Raw genomic sequence first — 24,538 nt, 5'->3', positions numbered from 1 at the left:
TCATTTTAGGATTGCATTATAAGACTGAGCTTTTAATGAGGAAATGTGTATGCTGAATATTACTTTTGCCATTTGTCTTTTGCCTCAGGCAAGCCTTTTTCAACCTCGTTTTCCCATCTGCAATATGGAGTCAATACTGTTCTACCTTGCAGGCTTGTTGCGCAGATTAAAACAGGGCAATGAATGTACATGTTTTGAAGAATGGAAAGCAATATGCAAGTGCTAAGTGTTGATGTGGGAGTTCTGTTTTATTTATTTATGATTATTAACCCTGCCGGCTCTTGGCGGTTTACAATAGAATTTAAAACCCACATAAAATACATAGGTAAAGGTATCCCCGGTGCAAGCACCGGGTCATGTCTAACCCTTGGGGTGACGCCCTCTAGTGTTTTCTTGTCAGACTCAATACGGGGTGGTTTGCTAGTGCCTTCCCCAGTCATTACCGTTTACCCCCCAGCAAGCTGGGTACTCATTTTACTGACCTCGGAAGGATGGAAGGCTGAGTCAACCTTGAGCTGGCTGCTGGGATTGAACTCCCAGCCTCATGGGCAGAGCTTTCAGACTGCATGTCTGCTGCCTTACCACTCTGCGCCACAAGGGGGTCTTATAAAATACATACAAAACCATAAAACCATACTGTCAGCAAATACCACACTATGAACCTCCCCCCTTTTGAATAACAGATCCACATGGCAATTTCAATTGCTTCTAAAATGCAGGAGTTTGCCATGTAGAGACATAAGTCTGTAACCATTACGGGAGTCTAGAACTAGTTAGATCTTATCCATGGTAAGAGATAAGTAACTGTTGATGTCCCTTAAGATCATTGTTATATGATGATGTATGTATGCAAAACTAACCCTTATTCTATAATGTGTTTCCTTTTCACGTGCTACAAGCTTGTTGTAGTGCATAGTGTAGCAGGGTTGATACCTTTTTGTTTTAACACGAAGGCTTTCATGTTTGCCGGCAGGTTGCAGAGTTACAGATGAAATACTTCATTTAGTACCAAACAAGGAGAACTTCAGGCTGACGCTAAGAGCAATTAAACTGTGGGCCAAACGTAAGTACTTAATACATCAAATCTTGTGGTTCCAGCCTCTGAGTTTAATAGTCCTTGAAATTGCTCTTTAGGCTAAGCCGAGTAAGCTTGTAACTTAGGCATGTTGCTTCAGAATCTGCACAGTAGTGGTCTTTAAAAGGCCTGTGTATGTAATGATTACAGAGCCGCTTCTGCAAAGTTATATATGATTTTCCTGAATTGGGGTTTAGATGCCAAGCATTGGGGCATCCAAATTTAGCACACAGTGATTCCTCCTTACCATTTTTGCTCCGGATCCGTAAGAACCCAGTCCTTTCTGATAACAGGGATCTAAAAATCCAGATATCCTGTAGCCACTGATACCTCAAAAACCTGGTTCTAGTAACTAGCACACTGCTTGATTTCTGCAGAGGTTGGTTTGGAGGCTCCTTTATTATATATGGCTCTTAAATGTTGTACCTCCGGTGCAGCCTTTCTCAAGTTTTTTTTAACATTGAGAAACCCCCTGAAACATTATTCAGGCTTTGAGAAACCCCAGAAATGGCATAATCGTGCAGAGCTGGCTGAGAAAGCCTGTTCGGGTGTCATGGACTTTCTCAGTTGTGGTGCCGAAACCCTGAACTGTTCTCTGCAAGGAGATTCTGTCTGAAGACGTCTTATGATTAGAAAATTCTGTTTCACAAGCTCCTCATGAAGGAAGTGCTCCACATGCAAAGGGCCAGGAAACAGCTGAAAATCTCTGAGAAAAATCTTCCTTCCAAGTTTTGTCCAGGAATGTTTGGCTCATGACAGCCTAGTGAATACTTTGTGTATGTTTGCCTTGGACTTGCATTCGAGTGCTTAAGCATTACAAAGGTGCACGTCATCAGGCCTTTGTAGGATGCACAAGGAGAAGGTACTATCTTGCAGATGAATGTGAAATAGTTGCCACATGGGGGAGCCCTTTCTAAAGCAAAACTTGAGACTCTATTCAAGCCTGTGTGGTGGGAATTTCTTCAGTAGTTCTAAAGATAAATGGTGTTTAGGCCTTTTTCCCATTCTGAGAGCACCAGGCTCCGTTTTAAATTATTGGGAGAATCCATGCAAGTGTGAATGTGAGTTGCACTTTTGCACAATAAAATAATGCTGCGCTGGAGGGTGGGTAGGATGGAAGGGACTTGAAATTCAAAGGGGCAAGCATTAATGATGCCATGTCTGTTCCTAGGGCATGGGATCTATTCCAACGTGCTGGGATTTCTTGGTGGTGTTTCTTGGGCTATGTTGGTGGCAAGGGTATGTCAGCTATACCCAAACGCTTTAGCCTCCACACTAGTTCACAAATTCTTCCTAATTTTTTCCAAGTGGTGAGTATCTGATAAGCCTTGCATGATTCATAGATCATACATGAATGAGATTAGAATGCAGGCAGAACTGTGCTTAGTCCATGGCTAACAAAACTTTACTGCAAAGTTATGACTAGCAGGGTAACTATGAAATTTCATACTTTGCAAGTCCTTGAAATCCATCATTGGGACTTTGGGGGCTGGTTGATGTGTCTTCTGTTTACCATCCAGATGGGTTGCTTCCATGCGCCTGTACTGACCTTAGTGTTTGCAGTTTTAGCTTGTGGATAGTTAACCCTATACTGTTCCTAGTTAACTTTTAGGTTCTTTGAGTGGTAGAAAGTACTATTGAGTCACAGCTGACTTATGGTCTAAACCAGAGGTCAAACTGTGGCCCTCCAGATGTCCATGGACTACAATTCCTATGAGCCCCTGCCAGCGAACGCTCATGGGAATTGTAGTCCATGGACATCTGGAGGGCCACAGTTTGACCACCCTTGGTCTAAGCCAAGAGATGAACAGAGGTAGTTTGCCATTGCCATCCTCTGCATAGCCATTCTGGACTCGGCTGTCTCCCTTCAGGCACTAGCCAGGTCCAGCCCTGCTTAGCTTCTGAGAGCTGATGCTATTGGCCAGCCTGTGATGTCTGGGTCAGGGGTTTGACTTTTAGGCAACTATTAGGATCATTTGTATGATAGTCACTTGATTGCCTATTTGATCATATTCAAATATTCCACGAAGCCAAGAGTGCTACCCTGTAGGTGTCAGCTTATCTTTTTCAAAATTAAGTCGCAGTATCAGTTGCCACCTGCTGTAACTGCAGGCAATTCCAAGCATGAAGACTTGTATTTTGAAACTGTAGTCCTACCCTGGTATTCCAGAATTGGTAAAAGCCCCAAACCTAAGGAATTGGCAGTCTGTATTAAACGGGTTCGCTCTGTTTTTAAATTGGTATTTTACAGTAAGTTCTGTAACTACTAGCATAGTATTGCAACTGTTTTTTTAATTATTTAGTATTGCAACTGTTGATTAAAATATCTTTATGTAGTGACGACAGTGCCTGACCAAAGCTGCTTTAATTTTGTATGCCAGCCCTAAAAGAAGTTTTTTGCATGTAATGCTGGAAAAAAAATCTCTCCCTGAGATAAAAATTCCAGTTGGTCTCCCTTTTCTTTCTTGGTTATCAGTTCTCTATGCCCCTCCCTTTGCCGTTGTGACCTAGTCAAAGTCCCAAATAGTGGCGGTCTACCACTTACTAGAACGTGGAACTTTGTCCTTGGGAAGATTAAGTGTCCTGATATCATGCAGTTGCATTCAGTCCTTACCATTTGACTCAGACACCCAATCTCAAATTAATAGTAGAGCGTAGAATACTTGTATTCCTGGCTCTGTGTGTGTACACATATCTGGGCTGGGGTTCCTCTTGCAGGGAATGGCCAAATCCTGTTTTGCTGAAACAGCCTGAAGAGAGCAACCTCAACTTGCCAGTCTGGGACCCCAGGGTATGTACACCACCTAGGGTTCTGCCTTCCTCAGAGGTTGTGGTGACGGGCTGTATGAGGCTACTGTATTCCCTAAGAAGGGAGATAAGTAATAATATATATATAAACCACCCCACCCTTGTTAGTTCCTTTTAACAAAGTTGTCATCTCCTTCTAAAACCATCATTTATGTATGTAAGCAGTGTTGAGAGCCGTACAATGGTATGCATCAGCTGCTTCCCAGCAAGTAGTCACAGTGGAAGCAAAACTCTTCTCTGCCTCAGATGCTGGGTGGATACTGTTTTCTAGGAAACAGGGATGGGGAGGAGGATGTATCTTCATGTGCCATGAGCCTACTATTTATCAGTCCCTCAACTTGTTGAAACTGTGTACACTTCTGGAGTTTCAGTAGGTAAAAGGCACAGTCACACAAAACGGCCATGGGGAGCACTCCCATAAGCAAGCCGGACATCTCCTAAGGTGAGTCAGGTATTTCTAAATTGGTGTTCCATTTAAATCCAAAAGTGATGCCTCCAGGAGTCATCTTAAGTACCTGCTGCTCCAGTGAGGTTAAGGAAAGCCAAGATTGCTTCTTTCTTTAGGGAGGAGCACTTGGGGGATGAAGCTAGTGCGTGCCAGGAAAGACACCAGGAGCACTACCTTGAGGATCACTGGTCTAGTGGTTCCTTGAAAGTTTCCATTTTTATTGTGGCCTGTTTTTGTGGACTGAAGCCTGTATCCAATTCTGAGAACTAAAGCTTTATGCCAAAATGTCAGCTGTCAAGGTATCTCGAGTGTATTTCTAAAGTGGTTGCGTGCCTGTTCTCAGTAATTCTTCTGCCAGCCTTGTAAAGGTCTGTCCTAGCCCCCTGTCCCAAACACGGATGATTGCTTGTGTGTTTTTGTGTGTTCGTTAGGAACCTAAAGGTTGAGCTGCGGAAAAGGTTTTTATGCTTAAAAGCTTTTTCCTGCTTGAACACATGAGAATGCACTTTTGAATGAGAGCTGGGCAACACTAAGTGAATAATATTTCAGAGAGTGGGTTTCATATTAGACAACATTTATATAGCACATTAGTTGGAGCATCACCTTATAGATTTTTTTACCACCCAGCAAGCCCTAATGTTATTTTATTGTATAAGTGCATTTTAAGTTATTTGACCATTGAGGAAGACCCTTAGGCTCAAAACACATCTGGTCTTACTTCCATGTGTTATTGATGATTGTATCATATAGTATGTAATGGAGATTTTATCAGTGTTTTTAATTTTTATTAGGTGCACCTGAATAGGTTCCTAACTTGTCTAGTCAGATTGGGTTTTTGTTTCCCTTTTTGGTTTAGTATTGCTTGTGTTTTTGGCCAAAGGCCAATGAGGAAATACGTAACTGAGATGGGGATAGAAAATGGAGAATACATCCAGTTCATGTAGTTCAAGTTACCAATATCATCTCTCCCTTAAATGCTTTTGTTCAAATGCCACAGGTAAATCCATCTGACAGAAATCATCTCATGCCCATCATCACTCCAGCCTATCCACAGCAGAATTCGACATATAATGTGTCAACTTCAACCCGAGCAGTCATGGTAGAAGAATTCAAACAAGGTAACTCCTGTCAGTCTTCCCCAGTGTCCTCTCCTTAAGTGTGCTGTCTGCTTAGAGGTGGCAGGCCAGAAATCATGAATGTATCCTGGCAAGACCCTAGAACAAGGTCTCCTTAATGCTCATTTCTAAAGGTTGTTTTTCTATTTTGTTCTAGCTTGTATAAAACCTTTATTTACATTTCTATACCACATTCTCTCTTCTGTGGTCCCAGAGTGGATCCCAGGTCAGTTGACTAAGAATTATTGGGTTGGTATTTAAACTTACATGCACTCTATTTCTTTTATTCTTTTTTTCGTTACTCTCAACCCTTTTGTTCAGGAGTCTTACCGCTTCTTCTAATTTGTACTTCTGATTCCTCAAATTTATTCATTATTTTCTCTTCAGAAGTCTTAAATTCTGTTATCAGGAGATCCCTTACATTGTCTAAAGGGTGCTCAACAGAAGACTTACTTTCCAGTATATCCTGGCTCCTTTTCCCCTCAGCATTAAGAATAAACTGTAAGAGAAGATTTTCTAAAAGACTAAATCTATTGGGCACAATTTCTCTCTAAAATAGGTTAAACTTACGTCACCTCAATATTCTTCTTTCAATAGATCAATCAGTTACACTACCCTTAGTATGTACAACTATTATTGATAATATATGAAAAATGTCTCATTGAAAGAAACATACAAATCTTGCTAAATAGAGCAGCTTGTATCATATAGTCCTTGTTAGTTTTCCATTTTCCCTTTTTGCTCCTTATTTTGAATTGCTTCATGTTAAGTTGGAAACTACTGTTTCCAGGATATGCAGTCATGCAAGCATGGGCGTGATTAGCATGAAGTTGTCCATTTTGCCCTTGGTTTTTACCTTTGGTCCTCACCTGAGGGCCAGAACCCTTATGGTGTTGCCTATGCTTGTGGCATGGCTGCAGCCTGCTGACAGGTGAAATACTGGAGGCCCCTTAAGGATGCCTTTATCCAGATAGAAAGTGATTCTGGCTTTCTTCTGTTCCACCAGTGAGGAAACTGCTTCCATGTACAGGCGCAAGGATGGAGCCACGATGAATTGGCTCTGTCTATGGCAAGCACAATCTCTCTCCTGTGCGTTCTTGAGGGAAGTTATTAAAAAGCCTGTTGAAAGTATAGACCAGAGAAGAAAGTATGGACTAGGAAGAAGAAAAGCAATCTGGAGTTGGTAGAAAAGTGAGCAGGGAGAAATAGTTTCCTGCAGCAGAAAAGACCACACAAGTATGCTTCTAAGACACCGTGCTGGCATGATTTCTGTGCTAGACCTAGGGAGAGACAGCGGTCAACTGGGTGAGTGGAAAGAGGTGGGGGAAACACTGGATGAGAATGTTAAAGGCCAATGATGTGTTTTACAGGAAGGTGCATATAAATAAGCCTAGAGTGTCTGAAGCACCTAGCTGGTTTGGGTTCTCGTCCTGGTGTTGAGAGTTGCATAAAATAATAATTTTTTATTTAAGGCAATTATTTTTATTTTTGTCTCTATTCAGACCTTAGAATTATGGAATCATAGAGTTGGAAGGGAACTGTAGGGTCATCTAGTCCAACCCCCTGAACAATGCAGGAACTCACAACTACCTGCATACCCATAGTGACCCCAGTTTCATGACCAAGTTATCCTCCCCAACCAAAAATCTCCAGAATCCAGCCTGGACTGGAGGAAATTCACCTATCATCCCACAGTGGCGATCAGCAATTCCCTGAGTATGTAAGGAAGGGCTACAAGAGACAAACCTGCCTACCCACTCACAATCTGCCTAAGTTCGTAAAATCAGCATTTCTTTCTACAGAAGATTAAAGCAAAGAACTTATATGGTGGCTTCATATTTCAACAGGTCTTATGGTTACAGATGAGATTCTCCAAGGAAACCAGGAGTGGTCAAAGCTGCTTGAACCACCAAACTTTTTCCAGAAATACAAGTATGTAAGACTACCTTGGTTACCAGGCCAGAAACTTGGGAGTGACCTTGGATGCCTCGCTGACCATGGAGGCACAGGTCAGGAAAGTAGCTCGCCAGGCATTTTTCCATCTGCGCCCGGCGAGGCTACTAGCGCCCTATCTGTCCTCTGATCACCTAGCTGTGATGATCCGTGCGACAGTCACCTCCAGAATAGACTCCAATAACTCACTCTACGCAGGTCTGCCCCTGTTCCTGACCTGGAAATTGCAGCTGGTGCAGAACGCAGCTGCTAGGGTCCTCACAGGAACACTTTGGAGGGCCCATATCCAGCCTGTGCTGAGGCAGCTACATTGGCTGCCAGTTGCGGCCCAGATCTGGTTCAAGGTTTGGGTTTTAACCTTTAAGGCCCTTTGAAGTCTGGGACCCACGTATCTGAGGGCCCACCTGTTGCCCTATGCCCCTGCAGGGGTTGCGCTCTGCGTATACTAAGTTGTTGGTCATTCCCAGAACCAGGGAAGCTCACCTGGCCTCAACCAGGGACAGGGCTTTTTCGGTCCTGGCCCCTACCTGGTGGAATGAGCTCCCAGAAGAGCTGCTGGAGCTGTCAGCTTTCCACGGGGTCTGTAAGACAGACCTCTTCTGCCAGGTCTATGGTTGAGGCTGGTATAGATGGAAGATTTGGTCACATCCCCCCCTCCCCCTCAGGAACATCATGGGTGATGACTGGCTGACATAGCCTTCTGCTGCCCTGGTGGCAGGTGTACTGTTATGGGAAAGGATTGATTTTTCCTGCTGTTTTGGTAATGTTTTTAAAGGGGGGGGGGGGTAATGGGATTTTACTGATGTGTGGTCTTGTGTTGTAACCTGCCATGAACTGGCGTGCTGAGAGTGGCGGGTAAGAAATTTAATTAATAATAATAATAATCTCTGTATTGACTGCAGGAAACTACCTAATCCAGTCATCACCATCCCCCCTCCCCACACACAGAGTTTGTTCCCTCTAGCAAGGACACAATCTTGTCCTGTATGGAAATTATCTGTCATATGAATAAATCAGACAGTTAAAGCTTTAGGCTTGTGATGGGTCAAAAAGCAGCAACGAAAATTTCCTGGTTTCTCTTCTGTAAACAAGAGAATCTACCTGTTACCACTTCCCAGATTGATCACCAGAGACAGAGAATTAATGCTTGCCCTCTAACTTCTGAGCTTCTAAAATAGATTCTTTCCAGATGTCCAGATAATGTTGCTAGTATTCCAAAGCTTTCAAGGTTAACTGCTCCAAGTATAACTTTAGAAGTAATGTAGCATCTGCACCATGAATGCGGCAATCCAGTGAACGGGGCCTGAAACGAGAAGCAGATCCATAAAGCATTTCCAGATTAGTCAGCTGTAAAACTAGAAAAGGCTGCATGGGCAGCCCATGTGTAAAGGAGGGCCTTAAGGCAGAGAACTTACGCTTGTTTTTGGAAAGATATTGCACTTGCAGCTGTCAGAACTGATTAGACATTGGCAATCTGCATTCTTTCTAGGCATTACATTGTATTGATTGCCAGATCTTCAACGGAAGAGCACCACTTGGAATGGTGAGTCTCTACCAGTCACCACTGTGTCAAGTAATAAAGTGGCTTGGGCCCCTTTAACAATCACTGAGGCAGCAAAACAGGCCACCCACACAATGCAGAAAATGTTCCTTGCAGTCTTAAGCAGAGTTATAACCTAAGTCCATTATCGTCATCAGGTGATGGCTGGGGAGCACTGAACATTGAAAACAGCTGTGCAGTCAAAAGAAAAATTCTCCCAACAAGGATTCTCGCCCCTTATCTGGGACATCTACATAAGGGATGAGAATCTTTGTCCCCTGCCCACTCCCCCTCTCAGACACCCCCCCCCCAGACTCCCACGCCCTTTCCTCCCCTTGAGCCGTGAATGGGGGTGGCCATGAGGGAAGACTTCAGGAAGAAGCCATGTGCCACATCTGGCGAACATGACAACCATGTGAATAGAAGGAGACTTGGGACAGAGAGAGAGGTGCTGCAGGCAAACTCAGACTCTCCACTCTACTTCCTAACAAGTTCCTACACCTCGTGGGGGGGGGGGATCAGCTATGCTCCTTTGCAGTAGTGGCTGAGATTTCCATGTCTTTCCTGGCACCTGGTATGATGCCCAAGCCAGTCTTTTTGTCAGCCAACCACTTGCCAAAGAGAAGGGAGTATGGTTCTGTTTGACCACCAGAGGGCCCCTTACAACTAATGCATCTTCTTTGGCATCCTTTTCTCAAGCAACACAGTGTCTTTCTTTAGACTTTAGCAAGTGGATCAAGAGTCTGTTTGTCCCACTGCTCAGGTCATGATCAGCTGGCACACATGCCTTAACATTCAACCACATGCAACATCTTCTGGACATTGGGGCTATAGAACCCGTGCAAGAGGAATGGGCAGCAATGGAAGCTCATGCAATATTTGTTGATTGGAGCAGAGAAGGGTGTAGCTAATGCCTTGGGCTCTCCAACCACATTTGTTTGGAACTCGTCCTGCTAAGGATAGAGAGTATGACCATTGGGACACTCATCAGATGGAATAGAGCATGTTCTCCTGCCAGCTTAACAAGGAAGTAGCGGCAGCCCTCTAATGTGCAGATCTAGCTTCCCTTATAGCTTGGCACCAGCAGCCTCCAAGACCTAGATTCAGCCCAATGGGAGCTGGAACCGCATAAATGAGGTCTGGGTTCCTTAGACTTCTCCAGCAAGCCATAGGTTCCCAAACTCTTACTCCTGTTTTCCCTTGGAGCAAGCAGAGGAAGCAGATGCCCAGTGTTGGACGTCACCAGACGTTCATGCATTAGCATCCAGCCTCTTCTAGCAAGACACCTCAGGAAGATCAGATATGTGAATGGGGTTATCCTAGTAGTTCTTAACTAGACTCGGAGGCAGTGGATTTTGGACTGCTGATTAAAGACTTGTATCACAGACAGGAATGTATTAATTAGGCAAGAGGAGGAGTAATTTGTCCTGGATTCCCTCTATCTGCTATGAAAGGATTCTTCGTGGAAAGTTGTGTTCTCTCTAGCTGAAGGATGGTAGAGAGCCATGTTTTTCTGCACACACAAAGTTTGGCATTGGTCACTTCTAAAAATATTGCCCTCATACTTCTTGGTCTTTAAATTCTGTAGCAGCCTGAATTGAGGTCTTTAAATTCTGTAGCAGCCTGACTCTGCTGAGGACAATTGATATCTGATATTGAGCTGAACTTCCATTTGCAGATGCATGTAATCTTCCCAGCTTAAATTATTAAATTTCAACTAGCTGAGATGAACTTTTTGATTCTGGGCTTCTGAAACAGGGATTTAAAAAAAATCAAGAACTATGTGCCAAGTAGCAAAGCAGCTATTCTCAATGTGAATCTTAGATTTATTTATTCGATTTATAGAAGTGTCGGTTACGTTTGCAGTGTCAGTTACATTTGTCATATTTCTACTCACTTTCTACTCATATTTCTACTCACTTGAGCCTCATGGTGTCACGTCTCCACTGGTTGTTAGAAGTGCCTTGTTTTATTTCATAGGGTTGGCCTAGTGGAATCTAAAATCCGTGTGCTTGTTGGGAACTTGGAGCGGAATGAATTTATAACAATTGCACATGTAAATCCACAGTCCTTCCCTGGGACCAGAGAACAATACAAAGAGTGAGTTAAACGTTTCATGGGTTTCTTTCAGTTAATGGGACAGAATTTTATATTGGGAATGTTAAGTTTGGCGCTGTAATTCCATTAAAGAGGAGGATTAGTTGAGGACCAGACTTCCTCCAATGTCAGAGCCCAGGTAGAGGAAAGATAGTAAAGGGAAGTAGCATTTTAAAGGGAGGCATTTGTGTGTTTGGGGGAAAGAAGGTTAAACATCCCCTTCTGACTCTCCAGTACGTCCCCAGTTGTGTTAGGAGAGCAGGATTGCAGCCCCTATGTTGCCTTCATAAAGCATGGATCCCACTTAATATAATAACCTCCAGAAATCTGCCAAGGAGACCATTGTACATAGGCAGTACTAAAGCTAACTTGCATTAAACTTAATCCTTAGAATTTATGATGCAGTGTCTAACCAGTTACTACCAATTTGCATGCTGACCTGGGTCATGCTGTCATTTCAGGAGCAGCTATGTATCCATGTGGTTCCTTGGAATAATTTTTAAGAAAGTGGAAAATGCAGAGGGTGTGAATATTGATTTAACCTATGATATCCAGTCATTCACAGATACAGGTGAATCTTTTTTCTAAACTGTGTCCTGATGAGCATAAGGTTGTCCACTGAAGAGGAACTCAGTTGTACTTACTTAAACAGAGCCTATGTATAAACTAGTGCCTATGCTAACTTGGTGTGCCGAAATCTACTGAGATTGGGGGGGATGCTTGCATAACCCAATTTTAATGTCAAATTTAAGTGTTCTCTAAAATAGCATCTGTTATGTCTGTGGGCATTTGGACACAGATGCAAATGAGTGTTCTCTGCTAGCCAAGGAACTAACCAATCAAGGAACCTGATCACTGCCAGAGCCAATCTGATTGCTCTGCGTAGGGCCAATCAGAGGCAGCAGCTGGCTGCCTGAAAGGTATAAAAGTGCATGAGTTTGCCTGTTTTTCCCTGTTCAGTAGTTGTAGTCTGTTGCTGGAGTTGCTAAATAAAAAGAGCTGTTCTGAAGAACTGGAGTCTGTGATTACTGAACCCGCAGATGTAATAGCATCTGTCTAAAAGAAAGGAAGGAGCATTACTTCTGGGAATTTTGGTGTGTGTTTGGGATTAAGGTAAAGGAAATGGCACTGAATGGGAGGGGATCATGTAGAAATGAATGCCTTCTTATCAGTATGGTTGCCAGGTGTCCTTTTACAGCAGTCTTTCTAGAAGATCATACCAAACCTGATTTAGCAAGTAGTATTGGTAAAATACAGAAATGTGTGTGTGTGGGGGGGAGAGATAGAAGACTAATCCGAGGCGTGAAACTGCTTAGGACTGTGCAGACTTCATCCTTACCAGTGCATACATAAAACCAGGCTTAAAGGTCCAGATTCTAACAGAAGGGGGAGTCTGTCCCTGGTATAATAATAGTTTCTCCCAGTGCTCACTCCATGGCATGAGGTTTGCCATATAGGATAGGAAAGTTTCTATATGAACTTAGACAGTGGGTGGGCAGGAAGGGATGTGCCAGTGTTTGTCTCTTCTGGCCCTTCCTTGCATACCCAGGGAATTGCTGATCACCACTGTGGGATGGTAGGTGGATTTCCTCCAGGCCAGGCTGGATTCTGGAGATTTTTGGTGGAGAGATCACTTGGTCATGAAATTGGAGTCACTGTGAGTAGGCAAGTAGTTGCTAGTTCCTGCGTTTTGCAGGGGGTTGAACTGGATGATCCTGGAGGCCCCTTCCAACTCTTTATGATTCTAAGTATCATATGTAATACCTTTCTCTTACTGCATTGTTGTTGCTGGGGTTTTTTTTTTTTTGCTTTAATTCCATTTTCTGCATTGCTTGACATGTCTTATATTTTCTTGCGTGATTTTGAACTTTTGTAATCCTGCTCCTATTAGATTAGGTCTCTTGTGCTCTTTGCTTATATTGTTCTCCATTGTAATTTGCCTTGAGTGTCAGGTGGTTTTCACATTGGGATGGGCTGGTGTGGTTTCCCCATTGCTGGTGTGGCTGCAGATCAAGCACAGCAGCATCAGGGTTTCCTTGCCCTTGCGCTGTTTCCCTCCTTGGGCCACTGGGTCTTCTGCAATTTTTTAAAAGAAAGTCATCATTGGAATATATTGCTGTGCCGCTCTAACTATCGGTGTTATCAGTCCTCTGGACTGCTAGTTTTTGCTTTTAAAATACCTGGCCTGTTCTGTTGCAAAGATGTTCCTTTCTTCCTTAATTCTGCAAAGAAAGGCGGTAGGAACTGACTTCTTTAAAACGGAAGTTGACAGTTCAGAGAACACGTTCTACATATTGTTACAATATCATAACAATAGTATAGCGCTTATTCTATGAAAAAAATAAGAAACCCCCCTGTGGGGAGTGAGGGTTTCTCTGTGTCTCTCTGTGCGCCCCTCGCAGCAGAAGCGATAGGAGGGAATGAGGGCTTGTATACGGTCTGGCAGGGCTGTGTGTGTCTCTGGCATGTCTGAGAGGAAGGTGGCTAGCATCCAGGGTCAGAAGGTGAAATGACTGCCCTGTGGGTAGGGAAACCTGAATTTTCCCACCCATCCAGCAGCCATGCAGATTTTACTGTGTTCTTTCCAAAAGCTTCAGAGCAGAGCTGTGGGAACCAGGGACATGCACAGATGCCCCATGATGCTGTGGGGAAGCTGGAAGAAAACTCACTTCCCTAAAGCATTGAACTTGGAACAGGTAACTTATACAGAAATGGCACTCGTGAGAAAAGTAGGCTGTAAACTGAACGATGGCTGTGTTATGCCAAAAGCCATTGGAACCCTTTGAGAATTAAAGCTTTGGTGTTGAAATGCAGTATTGAGCTTCAGCATATGGCAGAGTTGCAGAGCTGTGCCAAGTTCTTGCCCCTGCAGAAAAGACGACTGTATTGCAGTATGTAAACAAGCACTCAATCCTTTGGACATTCAGTTTACAGGCAGGCAAATAACATCAACATGTTAAAAGAAGGAATGAAAATTGAAGCTACTCATGTGAAGAAAAAGCAGCTTCATTATTACTTGCCCACCGATATCTTGCAAAGGAGGAAAAAGGTACAATCAAACTCTTGGTTTATTTTTTCCCTTGAACATATGAAGTTCAGACATGCAACAGAGTGCTAAGCCAAACTTTTCTCAGCAGAGTATGCCAGATATCGGTCAGAACACTTGCAGGCTTGTGTTGAAAAGGGCATCTGTGGACGAAGGCTGCTTGGACGGTTATAGGAACGTAGATGTTGGATCGCAATTCAGAGCCGCTCCGCTGTTCAACCGGGTGGCCGAACTCTGCAGTACTTCTACTTTGAAAGAAACTGGAAGGTGGGCAGGCTGTATGAGAGTCACAGTAAGGCCTTTTGCAGCAGGGTTGAAGAGTTCCCCATGTTGGGAATTGCTGGTCTTGTACCATGAAAAATGACATATTCGAAATATGGGTTACTATGTTGGAAGTCTCACTGCTCATTAAGTCATTGCAATGCTCAGCTACTCCTTTGTTGGTTAATGTCCAAAGTTGGGTCCACTCTCTTCCCACCCCATATGTCAGGCACTGTATTTGTTTCAGGAATGGTGTGGTTACCATCTTGTTCTGTCTCCATCCCACATTGGTAGGCTGAAGAGCCTTATCTGTGAAGCTTATGACTTCACTTTTGCATGTATAAAGCTCCAGATGCAATCCCTGGCAGGATAGTTTTGAACAGGAGTTGGAGACTGCTGGCTTTTAGGGAGTTTCTTATGCAGATGACTCAGTGGCAAAGCATTGCATGCAGAAACGCCCCAGTTAAAAAGATCAGGTAGTAAAATAATGGAAAGACCTTGGATATCCACTGCCGATCAGAGTAGACCAGCCTTTCTCAGCTTTCTTACCATTGAGAAACCCCAGAAACATTCTTCAGGCTTCGAGAAACCCCAGAAGTGACACAAACATGCAGACTATAGTTGGGAAGCATAGCTGGGTACATGCCCACTCAGGGCCCCTCCCCTTCCCATCTCCTCCAGGCCCATCATTAGCCATTAGGGAAGGGGGGGAAGCAAGTCAGCATGACCATATATGGTCATATTGCCTAATGAATGCTTAACAAATTATAAAAAATATATTAAAATTAATTAATTCCTACCCATTCAGGAAACCCTTCCAGGGCTGTCAAGAAACTCCAGGGTTTCATGAAACCCTGTTTGAGAAAACCTTTGCTCTGGTTTTAGTAAGCATTTTGTGGTAGCATCACATAAGCACTCTGTAATTCCATGAGCCTCTTCTCTAACAGGAATGCTGCTCTTCAAAGGACCATCAACGTCACAAGCCGAGAGAAGCCATCAAGCATCACGCAGTCTTTCCTTCCTATACCAGGAGCATCTATTCCAATGATGGGTTCACGTACGTGATTTTTTGTGTGTGTGTGGATTTTCTCTTGCAAGTCTGTAAGTGAGTCTCAGTATGCTTTTGGTTTACTTTTGGCAGGGTTGGATTCCTCTGTGATGGAAACAGATCCACCTCCAAATGCCTGCAGCATCTCCACAACTGCAGGGCAAAATAATCCCCCAACAATTGCACCCAATTCTGCTCACTCCTCGCAGCATCTGAATGAGATAGCTTCTAAAAATGCTTCGACTCGCAAGAGAAGCCACTCGCCTTGTTCAAAAGAATGCTTTAAAAAGCTGAAAGATGGAGGAAAGGTAAGAAGTTCTTGGCACTCAGAAGTGCTGATGCTTTCTTGCTTCATGGCTAAAAGGAGACATTAGATGGGAAGTGCTACAGAATGATACCTGAAAAGACACTGACATTCAGCAGAAACAATGTCCAGAGTTAGATGGACCAGAGATAATCTCATATCCTTATCCATTATTCTTAATATTTGTGAAACAATCTGGGGAGTGGAACGAGTCAAGGGTGTCTGAGCTGGAATAGGATCAATCAGGGTGTGGCCAGCAAAGCTCCCACCCTCCTTCCCTGGACGCTAGCCACTTTACTTTCAGATGCCTGAGAGAGAGACCCTGCTAAACTGCAAACAAGCCCTGATTACCTGTTATGGCTCTTGCTGTGAGAGAGAGACAGAGACAGCTGCCCCAAACTGCAAACTAGCCTTGATTCCCTGCTCTTTCCACCTTCATATTTCGCTAAGGGGTAAGTGGGCAGGGCCCTCACCAGGACAGACAGCAGTTCTAGCTAATGGGGTGAGGGCACAATCTAGGCCCTCACCAGGACAGGACAGAAAGCAACGGGACAGCAGCTGCGCAGTGCCACGCCAAGGGGGAGCCCCAGCCATGGTGGCCGCTGGAGATCACTAAAGGCGAGCCGGCGGCAAAGTGGAAGGGCATTCCCCAAGGCAGCCGCTGGTGAGGAGGAGGATGAGGAGCTATGGCCTGGTACTGATTGATCTACGGACTGGTACCGGTCTCCGAACCGGGGGTTGGGAACAGCTGCTGTAGGCAACTTGTGAAAAATCTGATGTCTAGTATGGCCCTATATGCCATTGGTCATGGCTTTCTTCAAAATGGATGTGTATAGGATTATGCTTTAATACTTCAAAAAGGTGGCCCAAAAAAATCACTTCATCCCTCTGCTTGTGTAAACCCATCTATTTCAGACAGTAATTCAGCTGTTCCATTAATTTGTTCATTCTTCCTTGCATTGAATTACAAAATGCTATCTTTTTGTCTATGTACATATTTTTCCTTTCAGTGTAGCCATGAAGACTCTATTCCTGTTTTACCTTCTGACACATTGAGATCTCAGGTACTGTCTTAAACTTAAGTTTGGCATTTTTCTTTTAAAAATTGAGATGTGTTTAAAAAACAGTAGTTCCTGGAGCCTAAAGGTATCTTGCTTGACTGTTAATGTAGAACCAAATGTTTCCAGTAAAATTTGCATATATAGATTTGTACACTAACTATCAGTTCTATATCCTATAGGTGTCAGGAAACCAATATCCAAGTATTGTGGAGATACTTTCAGTGATTTCTCCATCACCAGTGTATCAGCACAGTATTTTCTGTCAGAGCCTTTCTGAGTTGTCAGGGGTCTGAGGGGGTTGGCCTGGAAAATGTACAGATAAAATGGCTAGCATGAAGGCTTTTACAGTGTTTCTACCCCTTCATGAGCCATAAATAATTTTATTGTTGGCTTTTGACAGCTTTTAACATTTTGTTTTAGAGCTTTTCCATTTGGTCACAACTGAGATTTTGAGCTCCTGTTACAATGAAATTCCAAGATGCTTGGCTTACTATTTGCATTTGCCTTCTACAGCAACTTTCCAGTAAAGAATTGCCAGATTCATCATCTCCAATTCCTGCAAGTACTGTCCGTGTAATTAAAAACTCCATCAGACTGACGCTTAACCGGTAGCGATGCCTCTCCAGGTAACAATAGAAGTACAACAGCATGTAATAGCCATGAAAAACCTCTCCATTTCAAATACCGGCCTCGGATCAAATTATTGTAACAAGTGTGGTGTAGAGATTGATGTGTCTAACTAGGATCTGAGAGACCAGGAGTTGAATCTCCACTCTGCCATGTATAATTGCTCTAAAAAGGAGGTAGAGAGAGCAGTGTTCTAAACTGCTGTAGGTCACCTTTGGCGAGTTAAGTGGGGTATAAATGTCTAATAAACATGACAGGAGGAGAATATTTATTTATCTATTTATTTATTTATCTATTTATTTATCTATCTATCTATTTATTTATCTATTTATAGATATTTATATAAGAGCCTTTTGTGGCGCAGAGTGGTAAGGCATTCGACATGCTGTCTGAAGCTCTGACCATGAGGCTGGGAGTTTGATCCCAGCAGCTGGCTCAAGGTTGACTCAGCCTTCCATCCTTCCATGGTCGGTAAAATGAGTACCCAGCTTGCTGGGGGTTAAAATGGTAATGACTGGGGAAGGGAATGGCAAACCACCCTGTATTGAGTCTGCCAAGAAAACGCTAGAGGGCATCACCCCAAGGGTCAGACATGACTCATTGCTTGCACAGGGGATTATATTTATATATTTATATATATATATTTATTTATATATTTATATTTCTATACCACCCATTTCTTTGCAGCTCTGGGTGGCTTACATTGAACATTATATAACTTACATGGAACGATAAACAGATTGTAACATCAAAGCAACTTTCAATAAAGCATCAAAAGATTACAAATCCACATTATAATATAAATAACAATTAACAGTAACATTGGGAGGTTAATTCTTTCAGTCATGGAGTGGGGGGGCGTCTAGGGGGACCAGCAGGTGTTCGAAGTTGGTCGGCCCCGAGCGAATGCCTGGTGGAAGAGCTCCCTCTTGCAGGCCCTGTGGAAGTTCGAGCAGGGCTCTGATCTCCTCAGGAAGCTCGTTCCACCAGGTGGGGCCCAGGGCCAAGAAGTCTCTGGCCCTTGTTGAGGCCCAATGTGTTTCTCCGGAGCCAGGGATCCGCAGCCAGTTGGAGGTGGCAGAGTGTAAGACTCTTTTGGAGTTATAGGCAGGAAAGCGGTCTCTAAAATACACTGGGCCCAAACCGCGTATGGCCTTAAAGGTGATTACCAGAACCTTAAGCTTAATCCGTAGTTCAACTGGGAGCCAGCCAAGTTGTTTGAGTACCGCCCGGATGTGGGATCTCTATGATGTTTTAGTGAGAATCCTGGCCGCAGCATTCTGCACCGGTTGTAGTTTCCGGATCAAGGATGAGGGTAGGCCTGCGTAGAGCTTTCGAATGATGGTGTTGGAGATGAATGCTGCGAATACCATGGACAGCTAAAGTTACCAACAAGATAGTTTTGTTGTTATGTGCGAAGTCGTGTCCGACCCATCGCGACCCCATGGACAATGATCCTCCAGGCCTTCCTGTCCTCTACCATTCCCCGGAGTCCATTTAAGTTTGCACCTACTGCTTCAGTGACTCCATCCAGCCACCTCATTCTCTGTCGTCCCCTTCTTCTTTTGCTCCCAGCATTAGGCTCTTCTCCAGGGAGTCCTTCCTTCTCATGAGGTGGCCAAAATATTTGAGTTTCATCTTCAGGATCTGGCCTTCTAAAGAGCAGTCAGGGCTGATCTCCTCTAGGACTGACCGGTTTGTTCGCCTTGCGGTCCAAGGGACTCGCAAGAGTCTTCTCCAGCACCAGAGTTCAAAAGCCTCAATTCTTTGACGCTCGGCCTTCCTTATGGTCCAACTTTCGCAGCCATACATTGCAACTGGGAAGACCATAGCCTTGACTAAACGCACTTTTGTTGGCAGGGTGATGTCTCTGCTTTTTAGGATGCTGTCTAGATTTGCCATAGCTTTCCTCCCCAGGAGCAAGCGTCTTTTAATTTCTTTGCTGCAGTCCCCATCTGCAGTGATCTTGGAGCCCAGGAAAATAAAATCTGTCACTATCTCCATTTCTTCCCCTTCTATTTGCCAGGAATTGAGAGGGCCGGATGCCATGATCTTTGTTTTCTTGATGTTGAGTTTCAAGCCAACTTTTGCACTCTCCTCCTTCACCCGCATCAACAGGCTCTTTAGTTCCTCTTCACTTTCTGCCATTAGAGTGGTATCATCTGCATATCTGAGGTTATTGATATTTCTCCCTGCAATTTTGATCCCAATTTGTGACTCCTCTAATCCCGCATTTCTCATGATGTGCTCTGCATACAAGTTAAATAGGCAAGGCGACAGTATACAGCCTTGCCGAACTCCTTTCTCAATTTTGAACCAGTCAGTGATTCCATGTTCAGTTCTCACTGTTGCTTCTTGACCTGCATATAAATTTCTCAAGAGACAAATAAGATGCTCTGGTATTCCCATCTCTTTAAGAACTTGCCACAATTTGTTGTGCTCCACACAATCAAAGGCTTTAGCATAGTCAATGAAGCAGAAGTAGACGTTCTTCTGGTACTCCCTAGCTTTCTCCATGATCCAGCGTATGTTGGCAATTTGATCTCTAGTTCCTCTGCCTCTTCGAAATCCTGCCTGTACTTCTGGAAGTTCTCGGTCCACATATTGCTGGAGCCTAGCTTGTAGGATTTTGAGCATAACTTTGCTAGCATGAGAAATTAGTGCAATGGTGCGGTAGTTTGAACATTCTTTGGCATTGCCCTTCTTTGGGATTGGAATGTAAACTGACCTTTTCCAATCCTGTGGCCATTGTTGAGTTTTCCAAATTTGCTGGCATATTGAGTGTAGCACTCAATAGTTTTAGAGAGGAGCAAACCAACTATGTCATTAGAAGGGAAGATATTATGGCTAAAGCCTACTTACTTTGGACACATCTTGCGATCAAACTTGGGATGATCAGAGGCAAAAGGAAACGTGGTCACCAAAGGATCCGCTAGCTCAACACGATCAAAGCCGATACAGGGATGACCATGAACCAACTAAAAGAAGCAGAGACGGGCACATGATGAAGACTTTCGTATAGAATTGACGAGGGTTGAACACAACTGAACGGATAACATCATCAAACATGCTTTGCGTGATAGCCATGGCAAAGACCTTGATCTCGTAGACGTACCTGGGATTAAATTGCTATAACCATACTCATCATTACTGTGTGACTAGGTAGAGCCATGGCTCAGCTGCATGGCATACAGAAAGTCCCAGGTTCTGTCTCCAGTAATAACTAAAATCTGGTGGTAGATGATGTTCCAGATCTCTACAGAAGACCCTGGAGAGCCACTGCCAGTCTGCGTAGACAATACTGACAATACTGACCTTGATGGACCAATGGAACGCTATGTCCGGGGCAGTGATGCTCTGTGTTCTTGGCACAGGGTGAGGGTGGGGGCAACAGTGGGAGTTCTGGCCCTGCTGGTGGATCTCCTCATACCACCTGAATTTTATCCCTGTGTGGCACGGAGTGTTGCACTGGATGGGCCGTTGGCCTGATCCAATATGGCTTCTGTTATGTTTTTAATAGTCTGATTCAGGATAGGGCGAGTTTCCCATTGAGATAATTGCTGCAGCTGACTACAAAGTACGTAAAAACGGTACAAGATATAATTTCCAGTGTCTGGCATCCCCAGTCAAAAGATCTCTAATAACAGGGTTGATAAAGATGTGCCCGAAACAGTACTGGACTTACTGGTTTATTTTCTGATTGTTTGTTTTGGCTGAACTCAGAATCTTTTGCAATTTCCAATGCCATGCCTTTGTCAAAAACCATGCATAATGAATCATAGCTTAGTAATAGAGCACATATGTTATCTACAAAAAAATCCCACTAGTTCAGCTCCCAGGACTTTGGGGAAGCCTTTACTTGAGGCCTTGGAGGGATGCTGTGAGTCAGAGAATTGGACTAGGTAGGTTAGTAGCCCTTCTTTGCACTAAAGTCTTGTGGCTGCTAGTGGCTGTCACAACATAAGCTAGCTATTCCTATCCTTTTTCAAGAGTATTAATTTTTTGTAACTGTTTCTCCCCGCAGGTCTTGAGCTGTCGTATCTTCTGCAGAATTTTCAAGCTGCTCTCCACAACATACCATAGTCTTTGAGTGTGCCTCCAAACTTGTTCTCTTGGGCTGAGTCAACTTCACTTTCACTGTGCAGATGTACAGCTTTATTTTAAGTCTTATGTTTGAATTGTTTATCTTTAGTAGAACTCTTTTGTTACAGAAAAATACCAAAAAAAATTTGTCTTGTGCTTATTTTCCTTTAAAAGGGCGCATTGGGAACTCAGACTCCTTTGCTCTGCTGTAATTCCACTCACTTCAGTGGGAGTACTCAGAGGCTGCCAAGTTATAAAGCCCTCGTGTCTCTGCGGCCTCTTCCAGCTGTGCAACGGGAGCTTTGTGCCTCCTCTGTGTGCTGACCCCTTCCAGCTGTGACTGTGGCACATAGGAAAAAGCAGCTTCAGTGCTCACCCACCCCCAGTGCCATCTTTACATCCTCACCCTGGCAATGGAGCCTGTGTTGTAATTTCCACAATAGAACCATGTAGTCCTGTAAGGAATCTGGTTTCCTGAAATGCAGTAGTGGCTCCATGGGGTGATTTGAAGGCAGGAGGATGTTAGGGGGGGCCCTCAAGCTGCTTCCTGTACACCACAAGTCTCAAATAGAAGAGGGCCAGCATACATCTGGGAAGCACAAGATTCCCACCATGCATCTGGCTCCCCGTGTAAATCACAAGGATTTTGACTTTCTAATGTCACCCTCAATTTCCTTCATAAGTATGTTCTGTTGCTATAATCAGAGAACCTAGCAGACAGGAGACTGGACAACAAAACTAATGTTTGTAAATGGGCTCCATCAGGAGGTTGTTGTGAACTTATGTGGAACCAACTTATGACCTTTAAGGATAAGGATATGTGTGCTTGTGTTGAGTGTATTTCTTTCCAAAGGCAATTTTGTTACAGAACATGGCACTTAACATTTCTGCACTGTCTAAATGTCTCATAAAAGTTTCCTCCCATGGAGGCTGTGAAATAGAGCACAATCCAGCCTCACTTAAGCACTTTAAAGTTCCGTTGACTTCAGTGGATCATGAATATGATAGGACTCAAAATGCTTGGTATCTGACTGGGTTATACTCTTGGCTTTATAACTGAAAACTCAACCTGACACTAAAAATTCACTGAAGTGCAAATTGATGTCATTTGAAATTTGGAGCTGTAAAGGATTGAAGCCAGAATTCAGGCTTCTGTGTCGTCTGGTTTAAAAAAAAAAAACAACCCTCAAAATAATATTCCAGATCTTGCCCACAATGCCCACTTTTTTCCTGTTACTTGTAGCAAGGGATTTTGGCCTCTGTAGAACTTTGGGTAACTTGACTAATTGCTCAGTTCAAAATCATCACAGCATTCTGAAGAAGAGATGGTTTGTGGAGAAGAAAATGGCTGCTAGAAACGTTGGGAGCAAATGCAGTTTACAAAATTCCGGATTATTCTATAGTGTGTCATAGTAATAGCTGAAATGTATTTTGTAAAAAATATATATATATAAAGTATTTTTGTATGCATTGGAAAAAGAAATCTTTTCAAAGAAGCTTAAATTGCTGTCTGTGGACTGTTTTGTTCATGTGGTTTTAAGCTATTACAAATCTTTTTCTCACAGTACAGAAGGCTTTGCAGGGGGAATTCATTTCAGGCGTGCTGCTGCAGGTAGATAAGTGTGAAGACTTAAAAGTTAAAACAAAACTTGCTTGGGTGCAGTACAGCATACCTGCTGTTGTTACATCTTTTTAATGTGGGGTGGGCAGATCACTCAGGAGTGACGACTTGCTCTCCAAGCAATTAAAGAGGGGCTGAAGAAGAGCTGGGGGTTTTGTACTTTTTATTACTCAGTCTCAAAATGGCTTACAATTGTCTACCCTCCCCCCTCCAGCACAGACACCTTGTGAGGTAGATGAGGCCGAGAGAGCTCTGAAAACTGTGATTGGCCCAAGGTCACCCAGCAGCCTGCATGTGGAGGGGTGGAGAACCAACCCAGCTCTCCAGGTTACAGGCTGCTGCTCTCAACCATTGTACCACGTTGGCTCTCTGTCCCTCTCCCAGTGCAGCTCTACTAATTTCTTCATCCTCCCCAATAAAACTGCTGCAGCAGCTTCTCTGCTTTCTTTTGCTTGCGTAGCAGATGCATGCACCTTCAGCATCCTTGCCCATCTATTCTCTTCCTTCACCTGCACACTCCTGCACGGTTGGCAAGAAAGAGACATGCTCCCCCCTTCATTGAAACTAATATTTGCCTTTATAAGTAGACATTTCTAATTTCACACTATATAATTGGAAACCTACAACGATATGTTCAGAATGCTTGCCCAACTTAGAAGCTGCTGGTACTCATAAAAATAATTAGTACATTCCTATGTTCTGTCAAGTATACACTGGCTACAGAACTATAACTGATAGTAGGTTCCTAGAGCACATGCAGGTTCCGAAATGGGAGCAAGCATTATGCTAAACATTAATATCTGTGGCTCCTCACTATGCACTTTTCAGTTTCAAGCTGGCAGTGGCAAAAAGCTTTATTCAGAACGAGTTCCTAGGTATAAAATCTCATTTTTGTATTTTACTTCCTCAGTAAACTTATTTCTTAATTTTTTTTCCAGGGATACAAACAAAGTCTTCCACCCACTAACTAATTCTTATATTTTATATACCTTATACTTTATATTTTAAGCCATATAATTTGGTTCTATTAGTATCAAAGGTCCATAAAGTTAACTATCTTATAAATGACCCATCACCAGCTTGGAAATTTCTTTCTGTTTATTCATCTTCGGCTGTTTTCCTGTTTCTGTGTTCATGTTGATATGTCCTGCTACTTGAACTGAGCCAATAAATGTCTTGGCAAATCCTTTCAGAGAAATTGACTCCTATCTCACAGTTGCTAGCCTGAATTTTGGCACAGGCCTAGAAAAAGATACCATTAAATCTTTCGCAAGGTCTTGACTGCTCTGAACTGGTATTTTGACCCGTACTCCAAAATCGGGATTTTTTGACAGGGTGGCAAAATGCTACTGCAAATCTTCAAGGGGTAAAAGAACCCAGAGACCCATGCAGAGTTGTCAAAAAAATAAAGTTCATTCAATATAGAAATAACATGAATCAACAAGGTGAGG

The 24,538-nt window shown here is 43.4% G+C and overlaps 1 protein-coding gene across 7 annotated transcripts in view; it reads left to right on the top strand.

Annotated features, from left to right (window-relative positions):
* The window catches only part of PAPOLG (poly(A) polymerase gamma), a 35,481-nt gene extending 12,512 nt beyond the window's left edge, over window positions 1-22,969 (top strand). For 2 of the 7 annotated variants that reach the window (XM_077333099.1, XM_077333109.1), the window contains 15 exons: window positions 974-1,063; window positions 2,247-2,385; window positions 3,794-3,866; window positions 5,329-5,449; window positions 7,294-7,378; window positions 8,889-8,942; window positions 10,920-11,039; window positions 11,498-11,607; window positions 13,964-14,085; window positions 14,174-14,349; window positions 15,291-15,400; window positions 15,485-15,699; window positions 16,706-16,759; window positions 17,270-17,382; window positions 21,408-22,969. In XM_077333099.1, coding sequence (XP_077189214.1) covers window positions 974-1,063; window positions 2,247-2,385; window positions 3,794-3,866; window positions 5,329-5,449; window positions 7,294-7,378; window positions 8,889-8,942; window positions 10,920-11,039; window positions 11,498-11,607; window positions 13,964-14,085; window positions 14,174-14,349; window positions 15,291-15,400; window positions 15,485-15,699; window positions 16,706-16,759; window positions 17,270-17,368 — 1,568 coding nt within the window. In that variant the 3' untranslated portion in view covers window positions 17,369-17,382; window positions 21,408-22,969. Of the gene's footprint in view, window positions 1-973; window positions 1,064-2,246; window positions 2,390-3,793; window positions 3,867-5,328; window positions 5,450-7,293; window positions 7,379-8,888; window positions 8,943-10,919; window positions 11,040-11,497; window positions 11,608-13,963; window positions 14,086-14,173; window positions 14,350-15,290; window positions 15,401-15,484; window positions 15,700-16,705; window positions 16,760-17,269; window positions 17,383-21,407 lie in introns of those variants that run through there. The other 5 variants (XM_077333129.1, XM_077333119.1, XM_077333135.1 and 2 more) reach the window with 5 other exon arrangements.
* The last annotated feature ends 1,569 nt before the right edge of the window (window positions 22,970-24,538 follow it).

The sequence above is a fragment of the Paroedura picta genome, chromosome 1 (assembly GCF_049243985.1).
Source record: "Paroedura picta isolate Pp20150507F chromosome 1, Ppicta_v3.0, whole genome shotgun sequence".
Taxonomy (NCBI): Eukaryota; Metazoa; Chordata; class Lepidosauria; order Squamata; family Gekkonidae; genus Paroedura; species Paroedura picta.
This window is presented reverse-complemented; position numbering and strand designations above follow the sequence as displayed.